General features: G+C 34.7%; 1 protein-coding gene across 1 annotated transcript in view; it reads right to left on the reverse strand.

The window, feature by feature from the left end:
• The window catches only part of LOC149797488 (phosphoglycerate kinase-like), a 55,148-nt gene extending 34,112 nt beyond the window's left edge, over positions 1-21,036 (reverse strand). Inside the window, exons 1-4 of the mRNA XM_089962299.1 lie at positions 20,904-21,036; positions 6,265-6,315; positions 2,532-2,684; positions 230-374 (exon numbers count right to left, since the gene is read on the reverse strand). Of these exons, the coding sequence (XP_089818425.1) occupies positions 230-374; positions 2,532-2,684; positions 6,265-6,315; positions 20,904-20,965 (411 nt within the window). The 5' untranslated portion in view covers positions 20,966-21,036. The remainder of the gene's footprint in view (positions 1-229; positions 375-2,531; positions 2,685-6,264; positions 6,316-20,903) is intronic.
• Positions 21,037-21,372: the final 336 nt, after the last annotated feature.

Consider the following 21,372-nt stretch of genomic DNA (forward strand, 5'->3'; position numbering starts at 1 on the left):
TCCCACCTAGTGACATTATTCTGACACCAGGTCAACTAGTCCTAACACTAACCTCTTAATGCTGAGCGCCTAGCGAGGCAGCTGTAGTACCATTTTTTAGAAGTCTTTGGTATGATGTGACAATATTATGGTACAGGCACAGACATCAGCAACACTATATTGCTCATTTAATGATACAACAGTGGCGTAAAAAGGATACTTGGTTTGGAATTTAAGACAAATTATTCACCTTTTTGCCCTCAGCATCCACACCTTTACCCTCCTCCTCAACATAGAATCGAAGATTTTCCAGCAGAATAACAGTTCCTGGCTTTGGATTGGCACATTCGGCCTCAACTTCAGGTCCCACACAGTCTTTCAGGAACTTCACATCTCTGAAAGAAAACAAACTTTTAAGTAAATTATCTTTCTTTGAGAATACAATCAACTTACATTGAGAATATTAGCCTGCTATCTTGTGAATCCAGCCCTACTAAAAGAAGAAAATCATATGTTTCTGGAGATGTCATCCAGATATGTCATTCTGAACTGGGTGACAATGTAATTCATAATCTCTGTAAAAGTCCACAAGCTGATGTTGAGGCCAAAGGGAGAACTTGGACTGATAAAATATGTCATGGTATGCAAAAACAGAGAAAAGGGGTGGATACAAATGTGAAAGTATGCGTCAGTCAGATTGAGTCTGACGGCATACAAGGGTCATCTTAAAAGGAGGGTAGGACAAGCTAAAAACTATTGACACCTAGCCAAGGCTGGGTAAATGTGCAAGAGTTATTGCCCTTTGTCGATCTCTATAGACAGAAAAGGATGATTTTCATCTTTAAGCAGGCTAATATTCTTAATGTCATGAGATTGGGGAACGTATTCAAAGGAGAATGAAGTTGTCCATTTCTATAGACATCTCATTATGTGGACCTTTATGTACAATACAGGTATGAAATCATAACACTTGGTGCATTTTTTTTCTAAAATAACTGCATTATCTTTATCTTGAAATTTCTTTTTAAAAACGGCATTCTGAAAATTCAGCTTATCATTGCTTCTCCTGACAAACTGCTTGGATGATTTTATAGAGACTCTGCATGCTAGACATGTATTGGGTGCAGGAGCTAAATTAGGTTTAACACTTTTCCTTTGGCCCATTTTTGGCAATATTTCTTCAAAAACTGTCTAAATGAAGAGGTATTTTGGCAGTCCAGTTCTTCATTCTTATTCTTCCACACTGATTGGAAGATTTTATATAAGCTTTGTAGTCAAAATATGAGGTTTCACTATTCTTCTCTGGCCACATTTTTTAAAATGTTTTATTCATATTAGTCTAAAGAAGGGGGATTCTATGAAATTCAACTCATCACTGCTTCTTCTCCCACACTGCTTTTAAAATGTTTAAGCAACAAATCATTTATAGTTATCTTACTTTGTGAAAAGTGGTAGGTTCTTAAAGTATGTCCACGAATATATCTTATAAACTGGCTTTATGAATATCTCCAAAATCTGTCTTCATCTTTCATTATTTATAATATGAACATATTTAACATCATTACTTTGTGTCATTTATTAAACCGTTCCAAATTTAACTTTATATTTTTATTCAAATATGTATGAAAGTAAGTTGTTATTAGTAACATATATCACCGAACTAGAAAATCTGCCAATGATACAATCTTCACATTCTCCTATTATTTCAAACTGTAAGTGCATACAAGGTACACTGACCATATTACAACCGTTGTTACTAATTCTACCATGCTGCACATGAATAATGTACACCCAATTATGTCCCAGCTCTGCCAGCAACTAATTATCACTGTTCTACTTCTGTTTTCTGATGAACAACATTGACTCTGATCTGCCATCATATAAACGGCAAAAAAGATGCAGGTTATCAAAATCACCAACACAGTCTTTTGTGTTGCACAGAATAAGTGTATGAGTCACTGACTATTACAGCGGAAATGAAATGGTATCAGCAAATCATGTGAAAACACTTTCCTTTGTGTTTCAAAAATAGTAAAGAATTATTTAACCTTCAAAAAAGATTATATACAAGAGTGCCTATATCTGCTGTAAGTCATTTTTAACTTGAAATGAGTAGAACATTGCAAGCAGCAAGCCGTCCAAATTTTCAGTAGTTATTTCCTCCTGTTTTGATAAATCCTTCTGTTCCATGCTTGAACTTGGGTATAAGATTTATATGACTTGTAGTTGGCTGCTTGTTGCAGTATTACCACCTTGCCATGTAAAGATTACATGCCATATGCTTTCAGCATGGTTTGATTTTTGCACTCGGACTCAACTATAAAATGAGTACATATACCATGGAACTAAACTCCACACATCACTCCTTAAGACTTCATATAATTATAATGGCTATTCTGGCTCCATGTTTTAGAATTTAACTTTCAAACAAAGCTATTTTAAACAAATAGGCAGTCAGGAACAAAGCTATTACAACCAGTATAAATATCCAATTATACACCCTTACATTCTACAGATAAATGTACGAGTTCCAGTGTTCTATTATTCCTCACCTTCCAAGAAGATTTTGCAGAACAGGCTGGACTGGAGCCATGGAATACTTATTGTCCCAGTGGCCATCAGGGCGACCCAAGTGGCTCATCAATACAACGGACTTCGCTCCATTATCAAGGGCATATTGGATTGTTGGAAGGGCTGCTTTAATCCTGCAAACAGTAAAGAGGGTGTTACAAAGCAATCAAAATCAAGAAATCTACGAAGTCAAAATAATGTAGGTTTTAAAAATAATAACCAAAACATGTTTTCTCAAATTTAAAAAGCCATTTAAATTTGGAAGAATCTTATTCATATAAAATGAAACATAGTCGTATCACAAGGCATGTAACATTAAATGAATGAACAAAGTCAAATTTATGCAAAATATTCTAAATTTCATGAACTCTAACACCGGAAGGCTAAAATGTTACAGTGGATAGTGCAACTTTTTAAAATCAGTAATTGCTCAGTTCACCAGACTCCCTCTTCCATCATTTAAAACTCCCTTTGTTGTCCTTTCCCTTCTGATGTGTTTTTCAAAATAATACAACCATTGCAAACACTGTCTCAGAAAACCTAAGAATGTGTGGGACTTGCAATACAAAAGTCATGGGTTCAAAATTGTCCCAAGCCAGTCCCAGTCTCTTGACTTGATGTCCTTGGGAAATGTACTTTACTCATATTTTCTTGGCTTAATATACCCAATAATGTGCAAAATGTGACATCAAAAAGATGCCCAACCAAGTTTGTACATATAAAATGCTCAGAAATTTTGTTTTAGACACAGGCCCTGTTAAAGTATCTTTCAAAATATCACTTGCCTTTAATTAAAATGCAATTGCCCAACATGATCACATATTTTGTTATTTTTCTGACAGCCACTCTGTCCCAAAAAAATTAAATGGTAGGTACTTGTTATATTGGTCACTCAACTCTCATTTACCTTTTCATGAAAAGTGTCTCAGAAGCAAAGGTTTCCAAGAATTGCACAATTTCTGCATGCTCATGTATTAAATTCTAACTAACTGTGGCATACACCTTTACTTTTGCAATTTCTGACTGTTTGGCTTGTGGTCATCACAGTCTGTATGTACAGTTGTAGTAATTTCAGTTTCTGAAAAACTGTACATCTCCATGTTTCATGATCAAAGTTGAAAACAAAATGGACATTGTGGGGTACTGATATACGCATATTAATCAATAAAAACAGCATCTTCCAAGTTCGTAATTTGTTTATATAAAAATAAACAAACAATCTTTCCACATCAACATAATCAATGGCAACCAACTCTCTGAACTAAATGGATTAAAATAAAATGTAAGGGGAAAAAAAATCACTGAACTAAGGTTTTTCATAAGTTGCTAATCCTTCAGTTAAGCTTAACTGTCAAACACTACATAAAAACTTCTCCATATATTTAGCCTACATTGCATTACCATGTCAGTATGAGCAAGGAAAAGTGTTTCATAATTCATGCTGAAGAAGAAAGTGTCATCAGTAATTATAGGTGAACAATGAAATATGGGAAACAGAAATAATACTGTTCTCCATTCACACCTTACAAACTGAGTATTAATTTACCAGTGTGTTTGAAGAAATAAAAATGCAGCATTTCTGTGGCAGGTTGAATGTTTCTTTCAGGCAAATGAGAGAACTTGTTTTGGACAGGCCCAATGGGCAACTCACATATACTACAAGTGGAGTCTAATACAGATCTTGAGAGGCTCTCAGCATTGAACAGATTTTTTTCCAGCTCTGATATACTGCTATAGTAGAGTTAATACTAGATCTGTTACTACCAGTTGCATATTTGGAGTCAATGGACTCAAAAGTTGTTAAATCCAGGAGTCACATTAAGATTTTTGGAGTACATGATGATGGCCGGTACTAATTCTGTCAGAATAACAGAGTACCAAAATTTTTAAGGGTAGAAAACCACACAAGACTACCAAAGAATTAGACTCATATCTGTCATTGCATAATCTACCACACAAGACTACCAAAGAAATAGACTCATATCTGTCAGTGCATAATCTACCACACAAGACTGCCAAAGAAATAGACTCATATCTGTCAGTGCATAATCTACCACACAAGACTACCAAAGAAACAGACTCATATCTGTCAGTGCATAATCTACCACACAAGACACCAAAGAATTAGACTCATATCCGTCAGTGCATAATCTACCACACAAGACTACCAAAGAATTAGACTCGTATAGGTCAGTGCATAATCTACCACACAAGACTACCAAAGAATTAGACTCATATCTGTCAGTGCATAATCTACCACACAAGACTACCAAAGAATGACTCATATCTGTCAGTGCATAATCTACCACAGACTACCAAAGAATTAGACTCATATCTGTCAGTGAATCTACCACACAAGATTACCAAAGAATGACTCATATGTCAGTGCATAATCTACCACACAGATTACCAAAAAATTAGACTCATATCTGTCAGTGCATAACCTACCACACAAGACTACCAAAGAATGACTCATATGTCAGTGCATAATATGAATTGGTAGTCTATGCAGTTTACTTTGAATCAAATCAATAGTAAAAAATAAAACCCATGACAGAACACATTGCATATGCATTATATGGCACCATGTGTGCTTTTCATGGTAGTTTCATCGCTTATATCCAGGAAATATACAATTAAAACAATACTTGTCCAGAGGGATAATAACAATTGATGGAGTAGGGTAGCTAAAATGTGATGCCTGTTTAATACTCACCTGAAGAGACATTGGTAACTGAACATGGGAAGTGAGAAAAATTCTTGTGTGTGTGTATGATTTGGATTTTTAATGTAGCTTGGACAATGTTTCAGTCATATTGCTATGATGTCTGCAGTGTGGCCATTAATACTAATAGTGATATCTAGCAGTGAAGCATCATGCCACAGACATGTAGCATGATGTCACACCCAGTCACATTATCTTGAGACCAGGCTGACCAGTCATAACACTATCCTCTTCATGCTGAGAGACTAACAAGGCAGCTGTTACTATCATTTTTATAAGTCTTTGGTGTGGCTCAGCAAGAGTTCAAACATGCGACATTCAAGGAGGACACTTGAACCACGAAGACCACCAGAGTGGTCTGAAAATTCTTGTCATGATTGGCAATGCTGGGAAAGATTTGAAACTCTTTATGCAAACGTATTAACCTTACTTTCATTTCTGTATCAATAATACAACCTGAGAGCACATCCTGCCATCTTCTTTATCAATTCTGTTTAATTTATGCAATATCTTGTAAAAGTGGAAACTCTTTAGCAGACTGAAGAAAGTTTTTCATGTAAAAGTAAATGGCAAAAATAGGTACCCGTTTCTATCAGAAAACGTCTGATAAATGATTGGTGTTAAATTATAAAAAATGAACTGATGAAGTGTTACCAAAAATTAAAAAAAATAATTATCTTTAAAGAAAAACAAAACAAGAAATGTGTTCATGGAACACAAATATCCACCATAGCACCTGAAATGACAACTATACAAAATTTAACTAAAGTGTGTTGTAAAGAATGTATGGTCGGGCAAAGGAAATATTATATGTCCCTACCACTATTATGGTGGAGCATAAAAAACATAATGGGAAATATTGTTCCATCACAATGTGACATGGCACACTTTAGAAAATATCGCAAAGCAATAGGCCCCATATACCGAATCCTAGACTGAACTCAACAATAGACTTTTTCATGTTATTACATACATGTACGCTGCCTTACCTTTGGTCATTGGTAATCTTGTCACCTTTCATTGGGACATTGAAGTCAACTCTGAAAAATATTACAAGTTACGGTTATTATTATTATTAATAAAATTATTTCATTATGTAAGCTGGCTACACTAATACCCTAGACCTGTCTTTAATATGTGCTTCCAAATTTTTGTTCCTCTGTCAGTAACCTCTGAGTACAAACTAAAATCATAATAGATTAAATAGTGGTCCTTCAGTGTGAAGCCCCTGGTTAATTTTTTTTATCATAATAACCACACATTTTTAACCAGAAACTAATCAATGATTACACAGCTCATTTCTACAACACTTTTTTAGTAGTCTCCAGCAACCAATGCAAAACATTAATTATCATTACGGAAATAAATTTATATTAAAATGATCCCGGCAACGAAATGTTGTTCCCCATACAGAATATAAAAGATACAAAACAATAGAAATGGACATTATTTTCTATGATATGATGATGATAATGTGGGTTTAATACCATTTTTCAGCACACAACTGACTATACCAGTATAACTGACCCACAGGAAGTTACTAGCAAGCTTTCTCATATATCCACACTGGCCACACCAAAGACTCAAACCCACAGGGACATAGGTGAGATGGCCTTGATCAGTAAAGGCCAAGCACTTTATACCAATTGGCTAACCGGGTCAGCTCTATGATATGAAAAAAGAGGTGCTAGTGTATCAAGTGTTGATAATAAACTAAAGATTTTGTTATAAAAAAAGTCCCTGGTTATGATTACATAGCTCAAAAAACTATTTAAAATTAGAAGCTATTATCATGGTCTACTTCTACAAGCCAGATTTGCATATTAATTAATATGGAAAGACTGGTTACCCATAATATATTAACCAAACCATGGATTTTCCCTGATCTAGCCAGGCTAATAATCAACATACAAAAACAGTATGGAAACACGTCACCATGTTTGGATGGTATGGGCATTGCTTGCAGAGAGAAGTCAATGAAGGTAAAAGCAGAGTCTTCTCTTTCAGGATGCTATGCTGAATGTCAATTGTTGTAAAACACAATCACGTCTTCATATTCTGTATAATGCCATATAAAAACTCATAATGCAAATCCAACACGAGTTCAAACAATTAATGGTTGAGCCATCAGTGCCAAAAAAGTGGGAAAAAATATTTACATTTGTCAGACCTTCCATTTTCACATTAACCCCTAGTGATGACTTAACGGGGCAGGAGGTAGTAGCCTACTGCTGAGCTCTGTAGCGTCATGGTCATGCATAATACACTAAAGTGGGTGGTATTACAGAAAGGTAGACAGATGGAGCTCTACAATGATACCAAATAATCTGGAATATCTAGTTGCACTACAAAATACAGATAATAAAAGCATTTTTTGGACCCGACTTTTTACCCAAAATTCGCCCATGGTCGGAATCCGATTTTGTGTCCAGATTTTAGACTTTTTGGTCTCAGATCTAAAGCAAACTGGTATGAACTGCAGACAGACAGATGAGCCTTTGCAAAATGTAGGATAAGAAGGGCATTTGGCATAAAGAGTGTTGTCCATACAAAAATAATGGCTTTCGTTTAGCAAATAAGAACAAAACAAACAACCTCCAACTTTTACCCTTCTGCTCATGCGCTAGTCAAATAGCCAGTGAGAAACGATGTTTCTAACACAACTAGGCAGTATGTTATTGAAAGATGACCCGGGATCTGGTGTTTTCGAGTCTATTCAGATATAGCTTTCAAAATGTGTATCCTACTCGATTTTCAGGCAAAAATGATAAAAAGCTTCAGGGGTTAATGTGTTAAGAAAAAGTTGATGGCAGAGATGTTGCTGTGTTAATGAAGCTATTGGAAAAACCATGGAATAAACATCCTTATTTAAATATCCCTATGTAAAATTACTGTGGGCTTATTAGTACACAGATGTATACAAGACTTGACTCTAATAACAAGCCAAAGCCTGGAGAAGCTGCATGTTGATACATGATCTCATGTACAAAGCATAAAGCTTTATGTGTGCATCAACATGATCTCATGTACAAAGCATAAAGCTTTGTGTGTGCATCAACATGATCTCATGTACAAAGCATAAAGCTTTGTGTGTGCATCAACATGATCTCATGTACAAAGCATAAAGCTTTGTGTGTACATCAACATGATCTCATGTACAAAGCATAAAGCTTTGTGTGTGCATCAACATGATCTCAAGTACAAAGCATAAAGCTTTGTGTGTACATCAACATGATCTCATGTACAAAGCATAAAGCTTTGTGTGTGCATCAACATGCTGATATCTCATCCCGGACTTGAATGCAATTCATCCAACACTTGGAGAAAGAGTGCCAAATGGATCATCAAAGGAGGCAGAAAAAAAAAGCATAGTTTCTCAGCCGACTTTGCAAATTATTGGAAGGGTAAAGCAGTCACAAGAAATTAGTGAATGTGGCAAAAGTCACACATGAGCATGGTTTGGCAAACAAGCATTCTGACAGACTGAACTACACTGACGAAGAATTGGTTCCAATGGATGGTTTGATGTAAGAAGACCTAACAATGTTCAAAAGGCTGATCTTTTGTTTCTTCCGCATGATCAGGTACACAGATGACAATGTCGTCTATACAAATAAGCATTGTGATAACTATCATAGATACTGTCAGTAGTTACAAGGAAAAAGAGCTGTTGAATCTAAAGATTCAGCAAGTGTCAAAGATGCAATTAAATGTATTTATGCACTTTTACCACTAACATTATTGTCACTGTTACAGGTGGACCTGGGCACAGAATTTCTTGGAGCTGTAGTTGTGTTGGTAGCCAAATCTGAGGTGATGGTTTGTGTTGGACATGTTAACACACATCATGACCAGGCTATTGTGGAATGTTTTAACCATACATTTCTGTAATGGCTATTCTGATATCGGAATATGCAGGCACTGCTGATGAGGTCTAAGTTTCAGATCTGGGTGATAGGACTCTGGACTGATATTGGATTGCAGAATGACAATGCAAGTGAGCGACACAGCTTCCATCAGTGATACAAACATTAAATAATGAAATCACATGCACAACTGGACCAAAACTTGCTGAGAAAATATGGACTGTACCCATTATATATAAATCAGCTGCACAACTGCCTGTATCAGACTCAGTAACAATGTTGTCCTGTACCTGTATACCACGGGAGAGTTAGGAGGTGGACAACATAGTGCCACTGACCCAGTACTGTTGGTTGATCTACAGCATGCTGATTGAGCCATAAAGCACCCACTATGCAAAGCATTGTGCAAAAGGAACTGCAAATCGTTCCTGCAGATAAAGAAAAACCATCAATTTTAAGTTGATCAACTCCTTTTGCCTTTTTGATGTTTTTGCTGATCTGTGGTTGGAGTCTGACATACTCTTTGATGGACTTTCCCATACATTCATCCTGAACTGTAACATGATATATGACATCCATATGGAAACCTTTACCCTTGCAGTGTAGGTTAAGCAGCTTGGGAAGATTCTTTATCCGTATGTAATGAGATAATGAGAATGCAACTCTGAACTATTCCTATCACTTTGCAACAGCAGATTAATCTGTATAAACCCATGCAAATTTTTGGCTTTGTACATGTGGTGAGGGTGCAAGCACATACAAATCTTTGTTCCATGCAAACAGCAATACTGGAATTAAGCTCTTCAAACATTCTTAGTATATATGGCTTTATTAACCTGCAAAGAAAATTCTATATCACACAAAAATCAAATTCAATCAGATACCACTGGTACTGTCATGGCTGATACATACTGTCATGCAGAGTTTGCTTTATGGACACAAGCACCAAATTTTGAAGTGTTTTGCCAACCATGGCAGACAAACTTTGGCACTGATATATGATTCGATCTGCGGAATGGTATGCTTGGGGAAGTATGCAGTTTAGTTTCCAATCATCTAACGCAGAATCCATCCTGACATTACACTGATGTATTTTTCCCACATGCTGAAAATCTGTTCAATGCCTTGGTTAATTTCATTGTTGATGGCTGTTGCGTCTTTATAGTAAGCATGTGCAAAAGAAAGACCATGGGCTGGATCCTGTCCACAACCTGGGTTTATGTACTTATTTACATCATAGGGTGTGGTATATGAAAACATATAGCTCATCTGGCCAGCAACCTGGAAGAAGCTGCACAGGCAGTGTTATGGTTTAATATCTGGCATCGCTGTGAATCTACAGGGTTGTGATTTTTAATCCATGCTTACTTACAATTAGGCAAAAAAATAAGTTTTCGATCAACTGACTTTCACCATCTTTTTGGTTGCTGACCATAACACTCGCCTACCCAGGGTTTAAAACAAATAATATGAATGATTTCAACACCATCTGTATCAACATAAAAAGAAACATTACTCGATTTGTCTATGTTCAATCAGCCATATTAGCCAGAGTGTTATGTTTGATACATGTTACAACTCTATGGTTTTAAATTAAGAAACAGAGTGAAATAAAACCAACAAGTTTATTAAAACTAACAAATAAGTTTGCTTCTCAAAGTTACGTGAAAATTTAAGAGGAACTTAAAGAATTGTTAATTAAATCCCAAATATAAATAAATGTTCAATCACATGTCCAAAAATACAGAATATTCCAATTCCAATAATCTTGAATGTGTTGTTGTACCAATAGTCTCAAATAAGCTGATGTACCAATAGTCTTGACATATCACAATAATATAAACCAGAATGTCTCTGAACGCATTTGAAAAAGACCCAAATTAGTGTCTTAGTCCAAGTTGTTAATGAACACTTTGTAATTCCAATGAATAATTATAAAAAAATTATTCCTCTCAAATTATATTTGAACTGAAATGATCCTAATGACAGGTTTTAAGATAGGAATGAATAATTTTGTTTATCACATTCCTATATGCTATCACCAGACCTATGACACAATAATATTTTCTGGAAAATTTTAAGAACATTGTAATTTCATAAACAAGGTTAGGCCTTGAACTCAAATATCAGTCAACAACATGACAAAATATACAAGAATAGTCAAGTAGGCCAAACTTCTACCCTCAATTATGGACAAAGGTCAAGCAGACAATATAAATTAAGTATACATAACATAAGGGCTTAGCATTTATTGGAGCCATCAAACACGGTCTACTCACTGGCCAAATTATATCACAAACATAAATGAAGTAAGCATGTATATTGGGAAAAAGTATATGATGCACATGATGTTTAAATTATATAAATATGTCTACATTCAAGATGCTGATGTATGTGTGATATGGATTTTTGATGTAGATTTTAAAATTTTTCAGTCATATCGCCATGATGTCTGCAGTGCGACAGTTTATAGTGATGTCTAGCACTGGGGCATTGTGCTTCAGACATGTAGCATGATGTCCCACTCTGTCACATTATCCTGACACCAGGCTGACCAGTCCTAACACTAACCTCTTAGGGCTGAGCGCCAAGCAAGGCAGCTGTTAGTACCCTTTTTTTAAGTCTTCAGTATGACTCGGCTGGGGCACGAACCCACGACCTACCACATCCGAGGCAGACGCTCTAACCACTAGGCCACCGGAGAAGTCAAGGTGTTGATGTAAATAATTCACTAACATACAGACAATGATATCATTCTTGATGCTAATGTGAATGAATTATAACTGTTCAACTGCATTCTGCTGATGTGGATGCATTTGATCCAGTTCCAGTTCCAGCAATGAATAGCTGAGACTCGTATTTCTGCAGAAGTAATATCATAAGCAACTATATGTTGGAGACCACAGACTCAAATCTGGAGGGTGAGTCTAGTTCTGACACCATCATTGATGACAAATCAATGGATAAGAATAGTTATAATGCTGTCATTGATGACAAATCAATGGATGGTTAGTTCTGACACTGTCAGTGATGACAAATCAATGGATGAGGATAGTTCTAACACTGTCACTGATGACAAATCAGTGGATGAGGATAGTTCTAACACTGTCACTGATGACAAATCAGTGGATGAGGATAGTTCTAACACTGTCACTGATGACAAATCAATGGATGAGGATAGTTCTGACACTGTCACTGATGACAAATCAGTGGATGAGCATCCCAATTCTTATTCAGATTCTAATTCATACTGGTCATAAATTTTTACAAAAGTTATTTAGAGCAACCAGACAGTGTGCATCAATGGCCTTGTCAGAAACTCATGGCCATGTTACTAGTATGCTGAATTTAATAAAATGTAATAAATATGACATGATGATATAAACATCTTATTTTGTGTTTCTCTTTACGATCCATTTCTTATAATACAAATAATGTTACTATGGACTGATATTTATATCTCCCCGAATTAACCATTGAGTCACTGACTACATTTTGTCTTCTATAAAATAAATATAGAACCAGTTTGTACTGGTCTTGTGGGCTTGCATGATTTTTTGGCGAGTTTCACACACTGATTCGATGATAGATGACATGATATTCATTAATTATAAATGATGCTGTACCATAAATGGTAATGTTACAAAAGGCAAGTTAGTGTCTCGCATGATATTTTACCATAAGGCAGCCTATTAAGTTTGATATCAAAATAATTTTCATGTGCAAATACAATTTTCTTCATGTGGATATTTGGTAAATCACATAACATTTGCGGTCATGCATCACATCAAATCTAAACTGACCATCCAATGTCTGTATGGGTTCTGTATTTTTTAAAAACTGAAATAACTCTTCTGAGATATGCCACCAATTCACATGGTCCAGTATAATTTTTTTACATTATTATTACAAATGAATTCATTATTATGCATATATCTGACTGATGTTAGTGTTTTAACATATTAAGCTGACAACATTTTTCTAATTTATCCTTAGTGACCTTAATGCTAATATACTGACCAAATATATCAATGTCATCACTAGCCTATTCATTACTCGTTTCATTATATGCAATGGGTGGTCTAATCAATGTCAGCAACTTCATTCTTTCTTGCACAAAATGCAATAATGACTTTTCACATTTTTTTAATGATTAACCAAGTTTATAAAGTTGCTGTTGAAAGATAATTCCCAAGCTGAATAATTTATCAAGATTTCCTGGATATGTATTTAAAAAGTCATACATCTTCAGAGCCTCTCTGACAAATCTGAATGACATTTAAAACAAAACAGCAACCTAATCTTTCCTATAAAGTTACAGGCACACCATCAGGGTGCTCAATAGATTTCAAAACTATGGAGTCACTTGACTCAACACGAAAATCGCATGGTCCAAAACCGAACTCTCAAGAGTCATTTGTGTTTTAGTAGTGAGGCCAAAACAAAAAATGTGTGGTTGCAGTAAAACGACCAAGCCTTATTTAATGGTCCCAACCATACAGCTTTTTATCAAAGGTAAAAGCGGTAAAATCATGGGCCATAGAAGAGGTCTATGTCAGCTACCTTACATACTTGCATATAAGATTGTCTGCATGTAAGCCAACCCTCACCCCAAACTGAATAGGCATAAACATTAAAAAGTGACCCATGACCCATGCATATGCCAACCTACAAGTCCGAGACAACGTCATAAGATGCACGCAGTAAGTTTTAAATGCATTTATTTAGGTAAGCTTATATTAGCAAAAATTGTGTTTATACCTCTCTTGGGGCTGACATATTATTATATCATGGAAATGTCAGAAGTTAATATAATTTGTTTTTAAAATTCAATACATTTAATGAATTTTTTTGTTTTCTTAGTGTTTCTACCTACATCAGATTTGTGTATATACTGATTGGATGATGGCGAAAATTGAGCATTCCTGGATTGTTATATAACAGTACCTCTCTCTTTTGACTCCAGTTAATTATTTTTACTTTATGTGTTACTGCATTAGAATTTTGTATCAATGCACCAGCAATTACATTTTTATTTTGCCTTGAAATTGTAAATACCTAGTTCATTGAAATGTGATCCCAACATGACATAGCGAACAAGAACAGTGTTTGGTTCAATGCTCACATTTAGGCTCATGAGCATATTGATGTAAGTGTGTCAAGTTGGAGCTTTTGTTAATGAGGTACATCTCACTGAATTAAGTACATCCCTTGGATTCAAATCATAGATTACCACTGAAAGCAGAAATGCATGTACCTAAAAATATTGATAGCAGAAGATCTTAAAGCAGGTTCAGCCCAGCTAAACGAGTTATTGAGAATATGTTTCTGACCTGCACAAAGAACAACAGAAGTGATCAAATACAATAAATTTATCAATCAAGTTCACAAATAATCTTAGAAATTAAACCTACTAGATAGAGAATATCCAGACAATAAATCCAATATGTTTCTTTAACAATATGAATTCCATTTCCAAATTAACAACATGAATTGCTCAAATGACAAAACTTGCAATTGATGGAAGTTGCAGTGTTTCCCTTTACGCACATTTGTGCGTCAGGGATGCACGCTGGAGAAAATTGACGCACACATTTTGTTACCATGCAATTTTTTTACGCAAAGGATTTTCATAATATGATCATGATTTATTTAATACCCAATGCATTGGACAATGGATGGCATCGTATATACTTCGCGTATAGGCATTGACTGGTTCCCCGCTTTGTTTGCTCCCTGCCTTGCGCTCCTCTATTCGTATAGCAAAGTGCAATGCAGGGAACATATAAAACGATGAACCAGACCAGCATAGGCAATGTTATGATGGAGTAGCTTCCCCTAATCTCGCGAGCTTCTCGCGATTCCATCAAGCTCAGCAAGCTGTTCTAGATATTTAACATCAAGGCTCATTGCACTAGAAAGTGATCGCCAGATTAAAACGTCATGCACTAAAAAGCATTAGTGAAGAAAGTGAAAGAAGCAGAACACAAAAGAGTAACTGTGGATCTAACTTTAATGAAAAATGGAGAAAATTATTCCCCTGACTGGAATATTCATTATGATTACCGGTGTGACTTCTGATCGCGTGATTGCAAAGACTGCAAAAGTGAATAATCCTTTCATGACAGGATTTTAGAATTTTTAAAAATAGGACCTTGTTTGCCATAAGATATCTCGAGAACACATTATAACCTAAGACATTATTTCACAACATAGAAATCAGTAAACTTGCAGAGACAAATGCGTTATCTGGATTACAAAGTCAGCGGGTCATTGCAGATTTTGTTGGTTTTTAACTTTTACTGCAATAAAAGAAAGATCTTAAAGTTCAAGTGTAACTTATTAGAAAGAAGATGAATCAGTATCCTCCTTGATATTTGGATAAATGTGTTCTAGGACGAAGTACAATGAAACCTATGATAGTACACATTTGATGAAAGGCAGCAAATTAACTCCCATTTGGTTAAAAAGATTTATTTGGCTTTTTGTATTGGCTTATATGTAATGTGTTGGGCTATAATATTGTTGAGGAGACTGTTAAAAGTACGACTTTAAAAGAAAAATGAACTAATAAAATTATTCTTTGAATGGAAAATGCATTTGTTTGTTAATTGTGCATGTTGGTGTATTTGTATGTTTAGAGAGAGAGAGCGAGAGAAAGAGAGAGAGAGAGAGAGTAGTGCAAGTTGCAATATCCTATTTCAAGCTGAAAAAGTATGAGTTGCATGAAAATGTGTCAGTACATTTTTGACCCCCCCCCCATTTTTTATTTGACCCCCAGTTTTGACACCAAAGGGTTTTTTGTACCCTCCATTTTACACCCCTGGGGGATACACTGAAGTTGTCATTAAAGTGTGTGGAGACTTGAGATTAAAAAGATGTATCAGTAAGTGACTTACACTAAGTCTATGGTTGCTCATGCTTCTAGATACTACAGACAGCTAGGTTTGTCCAACATATTTCTTTTTATAAGTTATCAAATAAATAAGATTAGATCTTGTGTAAACAGAATCATAAGACACCTTTTTCTTTGGTATTACTGCTACTGAAATAAGTATTTTAAGTAAAGATACTAATTTAGTGTTGACGCGTGCTGAAAGTGTGAAATCTGCAGACATGCTTATATTTATAGGTGTATATATACAAACACATTTACAAGGCAATAGTAACATTTAAATATCCCTTCTATAATTACATTGTTCCTTTATTTGTGCTTCTATCATACTCCTCATTACATGAATATGAGACTTTAAAAAAAAAAAAACTTTTATATCCTATACCAAACTGCGCCAAGCACTTCATATAAAAAATTATGTTGAAAACTGATGCTGTCACAACCAATGTCATTACACTCATACATTTTACAAATATATATCTTAAAAGCTATCATTATTACATCCAAATGTATTCATGGCTGAAGGGTCACCTGTCTATATGAGGTGTAGTCGACAATGGGGATTTTCCACAACATATTCAGTGGAAATAAATACAACTTTTTCAAAATGCATAAAAACTCAAAACATGAAAATATATGAACGCCTGCTCCTGCTTTTTATATATCTTGGAGCTCATTTTACAAAAATAATGGTAAAATGTGTGAACACTACCATAAAACCCTACATTCCATCATCTTTAAAGGGTACAAATGAGAGCGAGAATTGACATTCTTTCTGATATGTTGCAATGCTTCAAAATGTAAACAATAAGGACAGTATGAAAAAAATATGGTTCAAATACACAAACTTCATTTTATGAAAAAGCAGACATTTATACCAAGTTATCAAATCATAACATAATGACAAGTCATTATACTACACTTAGATTAGTACAACTTTTGTTGTGTAATGTGTTCTCAAAGTTGGACTCGAGATGTGTGACTGATTGAGATATGACAGTGCCATCTACTCTACGTAAGATTTGTATCTACAGACACATGAATTCATACGAAAATTTTCATTTAAGTATAGGTGGATAACAACTAAATGTTGAACTGTTTTTCAGAATTTGGAAGAAAAGAAAACCAATGCAAGTCATTTTTTAATTATCAAAATTATCACAAGGAATAGAAAATTGACTGACAGTACTTCTCTCTTTAACAATTGTTTCATTCTTTCTCAGATTCCACATTTTAACACTTGCCTCTACTTCATGAGCTGTGTAATACTGCACAAAACAATAAACATATCACTAAATTTTAAAATGGCAAAAACTAAACTGCAATTATATCTTGTGCATCTGCACAACGACGTTCTCAGTTTAAGTCTTCCTGTCAAATTATCAATAATCATTTATAAAACAAAAATACGTAACAGATAATATTCTACATAATGCGTGTAGATTTTTAAAAGGGTATTGTATAAGAGATATTATAACAAATATACTTAAGTTTAGGCTTCACGTTGTAACACAGCTGTATACAATACATACTAGATTATACATGAGAGAGAGAGAGAAGGGGGGGAAGAATAATGTTGAGCATTTCGTCAGTATTTAGTTGCTGCAATATGAAGCTCTTACCAGTTAATTTTATTGTTTTTATTTTTCAAGGTGTCTTAGTGTTTGCACGAGTAAATTGAAAGCTTGTCATTACTTGTCAATATTGTCAATCATATTTCCTCCATTATTCCGTACAAATTAGAAAGGAAACAATTTTGTGTTTAATTTGTGCCCCCCCCACACACACACACACTCACGGTACAAAATAAATTAACAAACATACACTTGTTTGAAAATAAAATGAAAGAAATTAATATTACATTGTTATCATATATTCCTTCTGTTTTCATTACATGAAAATTATTTTTTAAAAATATATGTCCACGAACTCCGTATTTGTAGCGGGTGCCGGCTTGCGTATGCATCCTTAGTGTAGTGTGTATCGCTTATGTCAAAAAACAAAATCGCAAATGAGACGAAAGTATCACCCGATTGCTTGAAGGCACCTGCCATTTACGCATGACAAGTTACTTATTGCAAACTGACCCAGATTGTATTCTATCCAGGTTAATTGTAAGTCCGTATCTAGCAAACAAACCACCAAAAAAGAATCACTATTTTAAAATACATTCAATGTGAGTGCAAATGATAAAGTATTATTAAAGCAAGTTATTATTGTGTATAATATTTGCCCTGCAAAACATGAATTATGATTACATATGGCAAACAAATAGACGCCCGGGTGATAAACACAGCTGGCATGGAGCAATAAACTCATTGTTTGAACTTACCGACAGGATATCAAATACATATGTTATTTTATTACAATGCAAACCAACCCAGGAAAATTCACTTTGGTATCTTTTAGTGTGCCGATTTTTTCTTCTGAAGTTGGCCGACAAAAGGAAGTCAAATTTGGTTCCTTTGGATTCTTTAAGTGTGCCGATTTCTTTCATCTTTTTTTTTTTTATAAAGTCTGCCGACACAGGGAAGCCAGGATTGATTCTTTTTTACCTGTATTAACAGGAATTTTCGAAATAAATTGAAACATGGAACAGTTTTGAAAGCGACACAATCTAGTGCGTCTTGCACACATACCAATATAAGGCTGAACAGTAAATTAGTTTTCATTAGTTTCATCTAAAATATTCCCTATCCGCGTAGTTTATAGTGTTTTATTTTTCAACAACAAGAAGCATGTACTTCGTCTTGTAGGGATAAATGTACGTCATTTCCGGTTGCGTCCTCTATAGGTGGGAAATCGTAACTAAGGGGAAGTAACAGCGTTGTATACTTATATTTCGAGTAATTAAATTATTATTTCTTCTTTACCCTTGATAATTTTTTATTTATTTTTGTGCGAGTATAACTATTTATAATCATATAATGAAAATCTGATATAAATAGGAATATGTTGGAGGATGGCTGGTGACCTTTAAATGGCAAAAATATTAAACTGCAATTCTATCTATCTATCTGTCTATATAAAAGAATGATGTTATGTGTATGCAATGATTTTAAGATTAACAATTTCAAATGTGCACAACTCAAGAATATTGTTAATATTGTTGGTGGGGAGGCAGAGAATGGCTTTCAGAAGAGCCTGGAACATGCAAAAAGTCAATTTTTACTTACAAGTGACTGTTCACAAAACTTATCTATATAGCCATATTTAGGAAATAATGCAAATTTCAGATTGAATTAACATGAGCTAGCAATAACAACGTAACTAGAGGGCACTTCAGTCGGGCAGAGTGCCACCATCTTACTATTTTTGTACAGAGAGGGTACCCCTCTTTACGGGGTTCCCATTCTTTTATTTTTGATTGGATAATTTCATGAATAGTGGGAATATTTTATGTGATAACCTGCACAAAGGAAACCATTTAGCATTTCTTTAAACTATGTTACTGGTAAAAATTTGATATGGCTCAAAGAATATTTTCATGAAAAATCCACATGGAGGGTTTGACATGAGAGAGGTTTTATTTATGTATCTAAATACAGAATGTGCCAAGAATATTGTGGTACTTATCTTCGTTTTGTGGGAATAGGGTTGTATTATAACATACCCTCCATCTCATCTTTAACTGGAAATGTGTGTCAGTTCTCTCCCTTGAGCACCTGGTAGAGGTATCAACCACAGAGTCTGACGTTTTTTCAATAAAGTACAACAAAATCTGTGACAAGATGAAATCGCCATATCAGTATAATAAATATACATATATTTATAGTACATTCAGGTGATTTATTGTAAGGTACTTTACTGATAAAAAGTCAGACTCCTTCGGTAGTAACCATATACTCACTGAATATAAATATCACTGCTACCGCTAGCTGAAACCAGCAGTTTGATTTTATTATTACTACTACAAAATTGAATAAAACCTGTTTGATACCTTTGGATATGAAAGTATTGTAGTAGTAAAACAAGACTAATATAAATTTATACTTGTATCTTCACAGATGAGATGTGATTGTTTTCTGTTTGAAGAATAAGCCCCCCCCCACATACACACACACTCTGTAATAATTCAAAATAAACTTTTTTTTTTTTACTGTTTTTAAGATCACTCACAGTTCAGGTTGTTGTAGCATCCATACCCCCTGCATAAACATCTTTATATGTCTGTGATTTTATTGTAATTTTTTACAGTTACAAAAAAAGTTATTATTATGACAAAAAAATGCAAGCACAATCCAACTGTGCAATAAAGCAAATGCAAAATAAATAAAAATAAAAAGTATATACAGTACTGTATTTAACATCTCACAGGAAATATTAGAGAAAAATAAATATTTTATGTAAACATTCAGTCATAAAAAACAATATCTGTAGATGAATTATTCTAAACAAATTCTAATACAGGTAGACATTTAAAAGGAATAAATACCTGGACTTCCTTGTTACATTGTTATTTCTGATGCTTTGACCTTGTCAAAAATACCATATTTATTAACCCGAGATGAAATGTACAGTTGGCCTGTTATCCTACACGAGCCTGAGGTTAAGAATCTGCAGTGACCAAACTTCCAAAGACCAGTATTAAAAACTGTGGACGGTGTTGTGTTTGAATGATTCGTGTGGATTTTTTAACAAAAAATATTATAAAAATGAGTTCAGATTTTAATTCGGCACTCTCAAATTATGCAAAAATATATTCCCTTTTTAAAAATTCTAGAAGTTTGACAATTCATTACTGCTGCAAGACCAAGGTGAAGGACAGCAAGTGAAGGTCAGTTCAACTCATTGCTTTGAGCAAATGAATTGTGAATATCTCCATGTAAGACATTAATTTTATAAGCAACTTATCATTTTTACCTACCTCATAAGAACACGCTTTCCTTCCAAATCCAAAGACTGTATATCAAGCTTGTTTAAAGCCATTTTGTCGTGATCACAAACGTACTGTCTTACTCGCCGGTAACCTATCTAAGGGACGCAACTGTACTAAAACTATTAATATTGCTACAGTGGTTTGTAAACTGGTTGACGTGATGTAGTTCATGAACGTCCAAGAGGAGAGGTTGGGTAGCTTGGGGACGGAAATTCTACGGAAATTATGTTTAATTTTTCTGCCTCTTTCATAGACAAATTGCAAGATAGGCGGATGGATGATTATATATAAATGGATGGAGGATACTATAAGATATCTTTAGATTCGTTATAAGACAGCTAGTATTTCCTTTTATTTAAGGATATTTGGTACTTACTGTTATAACGCAAAAGGTTTCTACGGCATTGCCTGGAGGTGAAGCATGGTTACGTTAGAAAAATGACCAATTGTAGCTATC

This window comes from Sinohyriopsis cumingii, chromosome 6, assembly GCF_028554795.1.
Source record: "Sinohyriopsis cumingii isolate HCF-2022 chromosome 6, ASM2855479v2, whole genome shotgun sequence".
Classification (NCBI taxonomy): domain Eukaryota; kingdom Metazoa; phylum Mollusca; class Bivalvia; order Unionida; family Unionidae; genus Sinohyriopsis; species Sinohyriopsis cumingii.